This window comes from Helianthus annuus, chromosome 12, assembly GCF_002127325.2.
Source record: "Helianthus annuus cultivar XRQ/B chromosome 12, HanXRQr2.0-SUNRISE, whole genome shotgun sequence".
NCBI classification, from domain to species: domain Eukaryota; kingdom Viridiplantae; phylum Streptophyta; class Magnoliopsida; order Asterales; family Asteraceae; genus Helianthus; species Helianthus annuus.
The window spans coordinates 6,847,578-6,861,385 of record NC_035444.2 but is presented as its reverse complement, the minus strand read 5'-3'; the positions used below and the strand labels follow the sequence as shown (position 1 = coordinate 6,861,385).

General features: G+C 34.7%; 2 protein-coding genes across 4 annotated transcripts; one reads left to right on the top strand and one right to left on the bottom strand.

Annotated features, from left to right (window-relative positions):
- The first annotated feature begins 615 nt into the window (after nt 1–615).
- LOC110893957 (probable cyclic nucleotide-gated ion channel 5) lies at nt 616–8,604 on the top strand. Of its 3 annotated transcripts, none has more exons than XM_022141116.2 (8): nt 616–739; nt 1,178–1,240; nt 2,663–3,233; nt 3,920–4,132; nt 4,816–5,117; nt 6,299–6,410; nt 6,512–6,748; nt 7,787–8,604. In XM_022141116.2, exons 2-8 carry the CDS (start codon nt 1,206–1,208, stop codon nt 8,471–8,473), a joined length of 2,157 nt encoding a protein of 718 aa, XP_021996808.1. In that variant the 5' UTR covers nt 616–739; nt 1,178–1,205; the 3' UTR covers nt 8,474–8,604. The 3 variants fall into 3 exon arrangements, with proteins under 3 accessions (XP_021996808.1, XP_021996809.1, XP_035836641.1); XM_022141117.2 differs by having other exon boundaries at nt 622–739; nt 1,196–1,240; XM_035980748.1 differs by lacking the exons at nt 616–739; nt 1,178–1,240 and adding an exon at nt 1,473–1,616.
- Nucleotides 8,605–8,786: 182 nt separating this feature from the next.
- On the bottom strand, nt 8,787–10,186 carry LOC110893956 (F-box/kelch-repeat protein At3g23880). The gene has a single exon (XM_022141115.2). The coding sequence runs from the start codon at nt 10,184–10,186 to the stop codon at nt 9,149–9,151; it is 1,038 nt and encodes a 345-aa protein (XP_021996807.1). The 3' UTR covers nt 8,787–9,148.
- Between the last annotated feature and the right edge of the window lie 3,622 nt (nt 10,187–13,808).

Here is a 13,808-nt window from a genome sequence, read left to right as displayed (position 1 = left end):
TTAGACACATCAACTTTGTCGTAGTTTCCTTTTCAGCCCCAACTTCGTTATAGTTTCCTTCTTACCCCAAAACTTTATCAAAATTTATCTTTACCTTTTCTTAGCCCTTAAGTTTACGAAATGCAATTTTTAACCACTTAACTTTTTATGAACTTTGTAAATGCCACTTTGACCCCCTCGAGAGTTTTTGGCTTGACGAAATAAATTCGAGTTAGTCGGGTCCCATATAATACGTAATGATTGTACTATATAAATTTGATTTATGTCACGTTTTGATCCAATCGCAATGCAACTATATGATACATTAAGTTCAATCGGATACGTCAAAACATGCGTTTTCATATGATTAACACATCACATAACACTTGGACTAATACGTTCGATATTTTCGAACTAACCTTATTACTATTACTACTACAGTTTAAAAGGCTATGTCGGACATAGCCAAGTGCCCTGTTTTTTATACATACTTGGGCTTTACATCTATCTAATAATAAACAATAAACAATAAAATAGAAAATTTTGACGCATGAATCTAGAAAGTGCGAGTAATTAGTGACGGTTTAAAATAATAAAACAACGTTAAATACAAAAACCAAATCTGAAATTCGATTCCTTTTTTTTTTTCTACATCGAACTTACCAAAACTGGAAAACATTTTCCACATTTCTTCGCGTCTCTGTTCCTCTGCCCTAAATCGTCTCCTCTGATCATGGTGATGTTGTAATTTACTTCTACTGTAAGTGCGATTTCAACTCATCATTCTAATTAACTAATTATTCTGTTAATCGATTCTCATTAGTTTCGATTCCATGGTTTTTGGTTTCATCAGATTTGTTTTTTTTTTTTTTTTTTTGTGAATTTAATTGACATGCAAGGTACCAGATTTATTAAGTTCGATCAGCGGAATTTGAATGCTTGTTTTGTTTAAATTTAATAATTAATAGAATTAAACAACACAAAATGCTCTATAATGAAAGTGTTGATTAGAATTTTAGATCACAAGAATGTGATGGCATTTGAGAAAAAAAAGATGGGAAATGAGGGGCATTTACTCTGTTTTGCAGAGTGGAAGTTGGATATCTTAGTGTTGGTTAATTGTTTTTTTTTTTTTTTTTTTTTTTTTTTTTTTTTTTAAGATGGTTTTTTTAACTTCATTTTTTATATTGATTTACAGTTGGATTCATGTGTTAAGGTTTTGCAAGATGTTCAAATTTGGATCAAAGTCCCGGTTTAGGAGGTAACTTTTTCCTCATACACCCTTGTAGATTTATGTGTCAAGGTTTAGTATTTTTATCTTGTTTCCTAAACTTACGCCCCGCTTGCTGTATGGGCATATGATGTATATATGTGTGGGCCATCTGGGGGCAAAAGTGAAAGTGCACTAATTTTAACGTTATTTTACTAATTTCGTGAAAATAATGTTAAAAGCTGAGGACGGTTAATCATGCATCATGTGGTTGCGTTGATAGCTGAAAGACAAAAGGGTACATGCACTAATTGGTCTTTGTTCTGATTGCTGAGTGTTATGTGCCTTATGTCCAAGGCTTGATGCAAAACTACTATCGAGCCGGGGGTCTCACTGGAAGCAGCCTCTGTATTCCTACGGGGTAGAGGTAAGGCTGTCTACATCTTACACTCCTCAGACCCTACCTTTGCTTTGCCATTGGTGGGATTTACTGAGTATGATGATGATGATGATCTTGTTTCCTAAACCGTTGCTTGTTATTGCATATATATGTATATTGAGAACTGCATTGATGAGTTATTGATATAGTGGGGTAGGCGGTTTCGTAGCCACCTTTTTGTGTCACACCTAAAAGATGCTAGTATTATATGGTTCTCGTAGTTCTCAACGTATTATTAGTTATGAAATGAACACGCCTCATATGTGGGTTATGGAACTTCTTTGCAAAATCAATTTTAAGTAGATAACTGCGAGTAGGGCTGCAAACGAACCGAACGAACACAAACAAGGCTTTTTTCGTGTTCGTTTGCTAAGGAAATAATGTGTTCACGAATGGTTCGTGAACACTTACCGAACAGGATTCTCTGTTCGTGTTTGTTCATTAAGGATGAATGTGTTCACGATCACAAATAAAATTGGCGGAGGCGGCACAAGCACTTAAAGCCCTAATCGTGGAACGGAGGACGATAATATTCGTCGATGTGAATAATGAGAAGGAATTAAGGAAAGGGAAACAAGGTCTCCTATTCTATTTTAAGGGTAATATAATATATAATAATTAAAGAATATAAAAAATTTTGATAAAATAATAAATGTACAAACATCTTTCATGAACAACATAAATATAAATAAATGAACATGAACAAGCGTTCACAAACACATTACTGAACGTTCACAAACACAATTGAACGAACGATACCATTGTTCATGTTCGTTCAAATTTCTTGTTCATGTTTGTTCATTTATTAAACAAACGAACATAAATGAACTTCCCACTGAACGGTTCATGAACTGTTCACTAAACGTTCGGTTCGTTTACAGCCCTAACTGCCAGAGCCGCATAAAAACATATATTTTGCTTTATTGTTTTTATACATAAAGCAGTTATATAGCCGTTTATTCTGTTATCAACTCCCATTAAACACTATGCATTGAACGTGCCCATATTAACTTAGCTTAATGGCGTTTTTACAGGTTAGATGATTTAGATTCTAGATCATCATCTCCCAGTTCCTCAGCCGCTATAACCAGACGCGGATTCGATGGACTAATTCATCCAACCGCAAATCCCGCTAAATCATTCAAAAAAGGGATTAAAAATGGATCAGAAAGACTTAAATCAATCGGCAGAACCCTCGGATTCGGAGGGTCTTTCGCCATTTTCGCCGAAGATCTTAAAGTATCCGAGAAAAAAATATTCGACCCACAAGATAAATTCCTTCTCACATGGAACAAATTCTTCGTAGTTTCATGCATCTTTGCGGTATCTGTGGACCCGCTTTTCTTTTATCTTCCGGTTTTCGATCAATCTAATGCTTGCCTTGGTATAGACCAACATTTAGCCATTATAGCTACAACTTTGCGGACCATTGTTGATTTGTTTTATCTTATTCACATGGCGCTTCAGTTTAGAACCGCGTATATTGCACCGTCATCTCGGGTTTTTGGACGGGGTGAACTTGTGATAAATCCCGCACAGATTGCTAAAAGATATTTGCGGTGGTATTTCATCATCGATTTCCTTTCTGTCCTCCCGTTGCCACAGGTTAGTGTTTATTTTATCCGTTGGACCCCAAAATTAACATAACCCGAATCAACAAAGACATACGTAAATGGTTTAAATTGCCACATGGCTGGCATATAGGTTTACATCTAAGGCTGCAAACGAACTGAATATTAAACGAACAGTTTGTAAACCATTCGGCGGGAAGTTCGTTTTTGTGTTCGTTTGTTTAATAAATGAATGAACACGAACAAGAAATTCCGTTCGTTTAGTTAAATGAACGAACATGAACAGAGGCCCGTACGTTCATTTATGTTCCTGAACGTTCAATAACGTGTTCGATTATGTTCGTCTGTGTTCGATAGTTCATTAGTGTTTTAGTTTTAGTATTTTATTTAAATACTTCAAAATTCCGACAAATAAAATACTTAATAAGTATAAGTGTATTGTATATTCTGTTCATGAACGCTTGTTTGTGTTCGTTTGTTTCCATTTATGTTCGTGAACATTTGTTTGTGTTCGTTGCCTAAAATTAACAAACGAACACAGACACGTTCACGTTCATTTCCTTAACGTACGAACACGAACATAAAATCTCGTTCGGTAAGTGTTCATGAACAGTTCGTGAACACATATATTTCCTTAACAAACGAACATGAACAAGGTCTTGTCCGTCTTATTTCGGGTCGTTTGCAGCCCTAGGTTTACATCATTTTATAATTTTGCAGATTGTTATCTGGAGGTTTCTGCATAGGTCCAGAGGTTCGGATGTACTGTCGACAAAACAAGCGTTATTTTTTATGGTGTTACTTCAATATATTCCAAGATTCGCAAGAATCGTGCCTTTGACTTCGGAACTGAAAAGGACTGCCGGCGTTATCGCGGAAACCGCGTGGGCTGGTGCTGCTTATTATCTGTTGCTGTACATGCTTGCCAGTCATGTAATCTACTGTTTTTACGCGATTATTAGTGATGTTTCTATTACATTGATATTATTAAATTTTGAGTAAAATGCCATTTTCGTCCCTGAGGTTTGGCCAGTTTTGCGATTTTCGTCCAAATGTTTGTTTTTCTGCATCTGCATCCAAAAGGTTTGAAATCTTGCCATTTTCATATGGCTCGTTACCTCCATCCATTTTTCTCCGTTCAGTCAGGGGTATTTTCGTCTTTTTTGTTAACTTAAAGGGCAATTCGGTCTTTTTCACTTAATGTACAAGTATTCAAAATACCCTTAACAGAAAAAAAAAATATGAAAATACCCCTGACTTAACGGAGAAAAATGGATGGAGTTAACGAGTCGGATGAAAATGGCAAGATAGGAAAAACAAACCTTTGGACAAAAGTCGCAAAACTGGCCAAACCTCAGGGACGAAGATGGCATTTTAGTCGTAAATTTTTGTAGAGGTGGCAAAATGGGTCAAAAGGGAGATTTTTTTTTGTATGTTTCGATTATTTGACCCGTTTCCTTTATAACTATTATTCCTAATTTACCCGTTCGAAATAAAACCCGAATCGACGCATTTATAAGTAAACGTTTCAAAGCTGACACCTTCAACTCGGTTAAACAAAACAAGTAAATTGTATGTATATCTAAAAAATCTCCATTTTTTTTTTTTTTTTGCAGATAGTGGGGGCGTTTTGGTATTTACTATCCATAGAGCGTAATATAACATGTTGGCAAGAAGCTTGTGAAAAAAGCGGTCACAATACAAGTTTCTTGTATTGTGGAAATAACCACATGCCAGGTTATAATAGCTGGAGCAATATCAGTAGCTCGGTTTTGACCGAAAATTGCTCGCCAGATGGCGACAATCCACCGTTTGATTTCGGGATTTTCAAGCAGGCTTTGACATCTGGCATTGTTTCGTCAAAAAAGTTTGTGTTAAAGTACTGCTACTGCCTGTGGTGGGGCCTGCAGAATTTGAGGTACGTTCATGAACTGTTCGTGAACTTGTTCGGTGGGAAGTTCGTTTAATTAATGAATGAATGAACATGAAAACAACTTTTTGTTCATTTAACTAAACGAACATGAACACACGTTTCGTTCGTGACTGTCCGTTTATGTTCATTTATTTACAATTGTTTATGTTCTTTTCATTTAAATACATAAGTATTCATATGCATATAAATATTAAACATAAAAGGAACTTTATAACCACTTATTTATCATAATTAATCACTAATTTATATAATAATTACTTGGCAAATTGGAAATAAATAATCCCACCTAACTCAATTTGGCCGATAATAATCCCAAGTCAGTTATTGGCAGATAATAATCCGAACTGGTCAATTTTTTTTTGTAAAATAGTCCGCCGTTAAAATAGCTTAACGGAGTTAAGTTTTTTTCCGAATTCGGGTGTTTAAACTTTCAATTAACAAAAATCAAGCCCTTTCGAGCACAATTTCGAGGTAAGTTTTACATCAATCGACTCGTATCCTCGTTCTGATCAAAATCCCTAAAACATCGGTTTGTAATTCGGAAAAAAACTTAACTCCGTTAAGCTATTTTAACGGCGAACTATTTTTATAAAAAAATTGACCAGTTCGGATTATTATCGGCCAATAACTGACTTGGGATTAGTATCGGCCAAATTGAGTTAGGTGGGATTATTTATTTCCAATTCGCCTAATTACTTTATGTTCGTTTATGTTTAGTCAATTATGTTCATTTAAGTTTGTTAAATTATGTTGTGTTGTTTGTTAAATTATGTTCGTTCAAGTTTGTTTGTTTATGTTCGTTTACGTTCGTGAACTGTTCGTTTAGGTTTTTAATTAACGAACATGCACATTTACTTAATAAACGAACATGAACAAAAAAATGTGTTCAATTATACGTTCGTGTTCGATTCAAATTAAATGAACGAACACGAACCTGCCTCTGTTCGTGTTCGTTCGGTTCATTTACCGGCCTACTTTTTACCATGGTATTGGTGGGGCCCATGAGTTTTCCTTCGAGCTCTCACGGTTATAAAATGAAATAAAAAAGTGATTTCAATGTTGTTTTAGTTCTTATAGAAAACAGAATAAACGATTCAACTGTACGTTAACAACAAAACTTTCCTTTAATCGTTGTATAACAATAATTTTTGTTATTTTTGTGACAGCACACTTGGGCAGGGGCTTCAAACCAGCACGTATCCTGGAGAATCTTTATTTTCAATCACGCTCGCGATATCGGGGCTTATTCTCTTCGCTCTGTTGATCGGTAACATGCAGGTTTGTATATAAGATTAAAAAATTTGTGGGACCCACAAAAATGTGACCTTTACTTGAGATGTCGGTTTGTTTTTTTTTTTAACGGTGCAACACTGCAACAGACGTACCTGCAATCTCTTACGATCCGGCTCGAAGAAATGAGAGTTAAGAAGCGTGACTCGGAACAGTGGATGCACCACAGGTTACTTCCACAAGACCTTCGTGAGCGTGTGAGACGGTACGATCAGTACAAGTGGTTAGAAACCCGTGGAGTCGATGAAGAGAATTTGGTTCAAAGTTTACCCAAAGATCTTAGACGGGACATAAAACGCCATCTTTGTCTCTCTTTGGTCAAACGGGTAATTCGATACCATTCATTCTTGCAAGAGTAAATTGCATTTTACATCCTTTAAGTTTGAATAAAATTGCAGACGTTGTCCTTTAACTAACGAAATTACACTGGATGTCCTTTACGTTACAATATCTCATCATGCGGTGTCCTTTTACCCTAACCCAGTTAGTTATTTATGTTAACTCTTAACATGTGTCACATGTGGGTATAATGGTCCTCTTGAAGTTTCACGGATACTTTATATTTTTGTTTTGGGGAATTGGCTTGTAATAATCCCACCTAGACCTTATGGGCCATTAATAAGCCCACCTCAGAATATTCCCCCCACCAGTCCCACCTTTCACCTATTTTTCCTACAATGGTCCCCGTTAAAATAACTTAACGGAGTTAAGCTTTTTTCCAAATTACAAACAGATTTTTTAGGGCTTTTGATCAGAACGATGATACGAGTCCATTGATGTAAAACTTGCTTCGAAATGGTGCTCCAAGTGACTTGATTTTTGTTAATTGGAAATTTAAACACCCGAGTTGAAGCGCCGTTTTCATCGTTTGGAGCACCGTTTCGAGGAAAGTTTTACATCAATGGACTCGTATCGTCGTTCTGATCAAAAGCCCTAAAAAATCTGTTTATAATTTGGAAAAAAGCTTAACTCCGTTAAGTTTTTTTAACGGGGGACCATTGTAGGAAAAATAAGTGAAAGGTGGGACTGGTGGGGGGAATATTCTGAGGTGGGATTATTAATGGCCAATAAGGTCTAGGTGGGATTATTACAGGCCAATTCCCCTTTTGTTTTAGTTATTAAGTGAAAATGACCATTATGCCCTCATGCGAGTGGCATGTATTATGAGTTAACGGAAAAAAATAACTGGGTTAGGGCAAAAGGACATTGCATGATGAGAAACTGTAACATAGAGGACATTCAGTGTAATTCGTTAGTTAAAGGACAACGCCTGCAATTTTGCTCAAACTTAAATGACGTAAATGCAATTTACCCTAAATTGCAATTGTTGTTTCGTAAATAACAACAATGTTGTTCTTTTGTAGGTTCCTCTGTTCGAAAACATGGATGAGAGATTGCTCGACGCCATTTGCGAGCGATTAAAGCCGTGTTTATACACCTGTCATTCGTATATCGTTCGCGAAGGAGATCCCGTTGACGAAATGCTCTTCATAATCCGCGGCCGTCTCGAGAGCGTAACCACCGATGGCGGCAGAAGCGGTTTTTACAACCGCGGTTTGCTTAAAGAAGGAGATTTCTGCGGAGAAGAGCTTCTAACGTGGGCCCTCGATCCTAAATCCGGTTCTAATCTTCCGTCTTCGACTAGAACCGTAAAAGCACTAAAAGAGGTGGAGGCGTTTGCGTTATCCGCCGACGAGTTAAAATTCGTTGCGGGCCAGTTCAGGCGGCTGCACAGCCGACAGGTGCAACACACCTTCAGATTCTACTCGCAGCAGTGGCGGACATGGGCGGCGTGTTTCATTCAGGCCGCGTGGCGGAGACACTGCAAGCGGAAAATGATCGAGCAGCGGCATAAGGAGGAGGTAGAGATGGAACTCGCTGGCGGTGATGGTGATGGAGGTTCTCGCAGCCTTGGTACTACCTTCTTGGTGTCGAAATTCGCGGCCAATGCTCTACGTGGGGTCCACCGGAACCGGAATGTGAAGACCGGTAGAGAATTGGTTAATTTACCGAAACCACCGGAGCCGGATTTTACGGCTGATGCTGATTAGTTTTGGTTGTTGATACTTGTTCACATGTGAAAGGTGTTGGTAATTTTTTTGCTGTAACTAATGGTGGTGGTATATACAGCATTACAATTACTCTAATAGTAATTTTATTACTCAATTATTTTTTAGAAAAATATATTTTTTAGAAATGGTCAGTTATTTTTTAGAAAAAATATATAGCAAAATATTACAATTATTCTAAGAGTAATTTGATTACTCAATTAGAGTAAATACATAATTACTCTACTAGACTAAATACACGATTTTTTTTTTTTTTTTACATTTTGAAAAAGAAAATTCAAAAAAAAAAAAAAAAATCCTTTAAAACCCATTTGTATTTGCTCTTTAAACGATAATTATATACATTTATAATTTAACTAAACGCTCTATCTTTCTTTCATACACCTTTCTTCATTCTCGTTGTTACTCATACACCTTTCTTCATTCTCGTTGTTACTCATCTGCTTTCATATGATCATAATAGTTAAAAAGTACTTAATATTACTACGATACGAATATAGAGTTCATACATTTATTTTCTGATCATATAAATCGTTTTACACAAGTTCATCCGGTTACTTGAAATTCGTGAACCTCTAACGACAAAATGCAACAATAAACTAAACTACGGTCACCTTAGGTTAGATCAACCATGAGTAACTTGGATCTTTGCTTGAATCAAGGATTTGGAGAGACGAGAGTCTCGATGTATACTTCTTGATGATACAAATGCGTCGAATGCCCAACAAAATAAGCATAGAAATCCGTAGCAAAGTCTTCAAATCCTATATTCTTAACACAGTTTCCGTCCTTACAAATCGCAAGCCAATTCCCATTCTTCTTAGTGTATATCTCCCTGAACGGTTTCCAATGTGGGATAGCGATTTCCGCCACTTTTACCCACCCGTCACCATCCATCCTCCACATATCACACTCCAAATCCTTAAAGGTCTCTCCACATGCCACACACAAGTGAATGCAGCCATCGAGCGCCGCTAAATTCACACGCAAATGCGCACCACAAGGAATGGGTGGAAATTGTATTTCCTTAAACTTTTCACACTCCACATCAAAACACATAAGGCACCATAAACCTCTAGTACTCTTACTATGCAGCTTGAAATAAACTTTGTCACCGACAAAAGTAGTCATCGACCACACGAAGTTCGATATATCGTAGCTTTCGAAAGATGTATTAATCTTCCTCCATGAATCTAATCTCCGGGAATAGATAAAAGCACCCTCGGATACTACATGTAGAAGTTTGTAGTCGTTAGAAGAGTCGTTGTAGAAAGCCAAAGCGCCACAACTGATATCGTTAAAGAAGCTAGTACGAATCTTCTTGTAGGCGCCGGTTAGTGGATTCCAAAAGGCTAACTCTCGAGTTTTCTCCAAGCAAACACATACTAATCCGTCTAAGCTTGCTATAATCGACACATCGTGTTTTTTGAACGGTATAGGACGGGTAGTGGTGATTGAATCATGGTTCATGGGTTCATGATCAAGTGTTCGAAAAGTTGGGGAGAGCAAGTCAAGAAGAAGAAGTTTGTAGTTGGTTTGGTAGCGAAGGTGCATCCGCGCAAAGTCAGGCGTCGATAAGAAGGAATTCCATGCTTTACAAACGCATCGGAAACGACCTATCGACTTGGCTGGAAGTCTTGGTAGCACCTCAGACTGTATTACTTCATATGGAAGATGTGGATGAATTCTAGGCATGATCTAAGGATTTGCAATTGGTCGCCTATGTAATTAAAGTCAATATAAAAGATTAGCATCCTAATTCCTACGCAAACTGTGATTTTGATATAAATCATAAAATAATAACGACTATAGTCATAGTTTATCATTATATTATCTTTGTTTTATCGTATTGAAAAGAGCTAAATATCATAAAAAAAACTAATATGACGACTATAGTTATAGTTTATCATTGTTTTATCGTATTGAAAAGAGAAAATATCATAAAAACTAATATGCTTTCTTATTTTTCTCGTAGAGTAAACTGTCATTTTGGTCCCTGTGGTTTGGTCAATTTTGTCATTTTAGTCCAAAACTTAAACTTTTTGCATCTGGGTCCCTGTGGTTTCAGTTTTATTGCCATTTTGATCCAAAAATGAAATCATGTCATATTAAATAAATACCATATTTTATAAGACAAATATGACCTGATTTGCCCCTGAGGAAAATGACAAAATTGCAGGATTTTATAAGACAAGTATGACCTGATTTCATTTTTGGACTAAAATGGCAATAAAACTGAAACCACAGGGACCCAGATGCAAAAGGTTTGAGTTTTGGACCAAAGTGGCAAAAGTAACCAAACCTCAGGGACCAAAATGGCAGTTTACTCTTTCTCGTATCATACAATAATAACGACTATAGTTATAGTTTATCGTCATGCTATCTTTGTTTTATGTATTGAAAAGGGCAAATATCATAAAAAAACTAATATACTTTCTTATTTTTCTCATAAAAGTCCTTCAACAATTTTTTACACATAAAAACGAACGTACTTATGGTTTTGTCTCACAAAGTCCCTCAACAATTGTTTTGAACATTAAAGTCCATTCACATGTTAAATTTAAACAAAATTATGATATATGCTTTTTTAAATCTTGCTACATGAAGTTATGTTTCAATCTATATGTATGAAAATTCATAGGCCATAGCTACAAAATCAATTATAACAAATCGTATTAAATGTGTAATCACGTAATGATTTGTATTTAAATGTGTCACGTATTCTATAAAAAAAAACTAAGAAACTATAGCAATAACCTACTAGAGTTAGGGGCTGGGTAGCCTCTGAATGGTCATTAAGAGTCTACATTTTAATGGAACCATTAAGAATTTTACTAATGAGAAGGTAGAAGAATGTGACATGTGATGATTTACCATTCAGATGTTAGCTCTTAACCATTCGGACTTGAGGTTACCTCTTATTCATTCAGAGTTTTAAACCATTAAGAGGTAGCATCTGAATGGTCATTAAGAGGCTACCAAACAGCCCCTTAAAGAGAATGAAATATTCGCTAATACGATGTAGTTGTTTTTAAAAATATTATTATATGAAAAAGTTATAGCCGTTTAAAAATCATGGTGAAAGTGGTTTATAAGTCGGCAATATTGGATTTTCCTATAACACTCATGTCTTTAAATGTCGTCTACACGTTGTACAATTTGAGTGTCTTATACAATAACCATTCTCTATATATTAAACTAGGTTATAACCCCGTGTATTACACGGGATTGAATAAATAAATTTTATATACTAAATAATAAACAATATATAAAACCTCATTTATTGTACGGGTTGAATAAATATAATTTTATATATTAAATAATAAAAAGTTATATCTACAAGAACCATATTGTACGGGTTGAATAAATGTAATTTTGTATATACTAAATAAAAAAAGTTATATCTTTAAAACCACGTGTATTACACGGGTTGAATAAACGTAATATTGTTTACCAAATAATAAAATAATACGTCTTTAAAAAACCTCATTTATTACACGGGTTGAATAAATGTAATTTTATATACCAAACAATAAAAAAATTACATCTTTAAAAATATGCGCATTACACGGTTTGGATAAATGTATTTTTCTGTATTAAATAATAAAAAAATATATATCCTTAAAAAACCCCGTGTATTGTACGAATTGAATAAATCTAATTTTATATATCAAATAATAAAAAGTTATATCTTAAAAAACCTCATGTGTTACATGGGTCGAGTAAGAACTTGGGGGTATGGTGAGACATGGGTTGACACGTGGATTTGGACGCTCAATACACAAACCCAAGTTCACATAGGGTTATGGTGGGCGTGGCTGGGCTGGCGTGGCCAAGCCACATCATTTTTTTAATATATATATATATATATATATATATATATATATATAAAAGTTTCTACTCATACGAAAACCACGCCTAAACATTTTTTCATCATACTTAGGTTCCGCTGAGAAATAATCGCTTACCAACAAATTGTTAGCGGTGTGCCGTTCACGAGCGATGTACCTCCTCCGTTTAGGTTTCAAAGTCTCTTCCTCATCGTCTTCCACGATAGCTTTCACCATCGTCGCGATCGTTTGTAGAAATATTTCCGCACCATCGTCAGATGATGATGACGATTCACTTGAACTTGAAGAACTCATGGCAAGATTGTGTTTTATGTGTGAGAAAAATGTTAAATATGATAAGGTATTTATATAGGAAAAAAGGTTTTTTTTTTTTAAATAATGCCCAACGGCTAGCTCAAACGGCTAGTTTTGTTGGCCAATCAGATCCCACCATGTCAATCTCGTAGCCCCGCCCCACGCCCGAGTTGAAACCTCCGCCAATGGGGCCACGCCGAAACCCAAGCCCACCCGGGGTGGTGACTTGGGCGTTTATGGCCAATCCACTCCCCAACCCCCGCCCCATACCCCACAGTCTAAATGTAATTTTGTATAGTGAAAATAAAAATATTTAATATATTAATATAAAGTTTGGTTTCTTGATAAAAATAGATTATTGTGTTGTTGCAAAATTTGTTAATGAAAACTCGATAAATTTAACCATTTATTTAAAACTCTGTAAATGTATAAATGATAAATACTATTAGTTAATTTTATTTTAAGTTTCGTAAAATTTATTTGATATCAAATTAAACAAAATTTTCAAATATAATTAATTCAAATAAATAATATTATAAATAAGAATGAGGTTAAACTAAATAATAATTATCCATAAGATATTAAACTAATAATATTTAATAGGAAGGTTATCTATAATATAAGATATTAAATTAAATAATATTTAGTAGAAGGATTATCTATATTTAATTTGAAGAAATTAAATTAAATTAATAATTATCTATAAGAGATGGCCTAATATGATGACAAGTGTCTTAAAAGTGATTTATTTTATTATATAGTAATTAGTTAATTTTATTTTAAGTTTCGTAAAATTTATTTGATATCAAATTAAACAAAATTTTCAAATATAATTAATTCAAATAAATAATATTATAAATAAGAATGACGTTAAACTAAATAATAATTATCCATAAGATATTAAACTAATAATATTTAATAGGAAGGTTATCTATAATATAAGATATTAAATTAAATAATATTTAGTAGAAGGATTATCTATATTTAATTTGAAGAAATTAAATTAAATTAATAATTATCTATAAGAGATGGCCTAATATGATGACAAGTGTCTTAAAAGTGATTTATTTTATTATATAGTAAAGATTAAATTTATTTTAGAAAGATGTGTATACAAATTAAATAAATTTAAACTTATTTTAGAAAGATGTGTATACAAATTAAATAAAAAA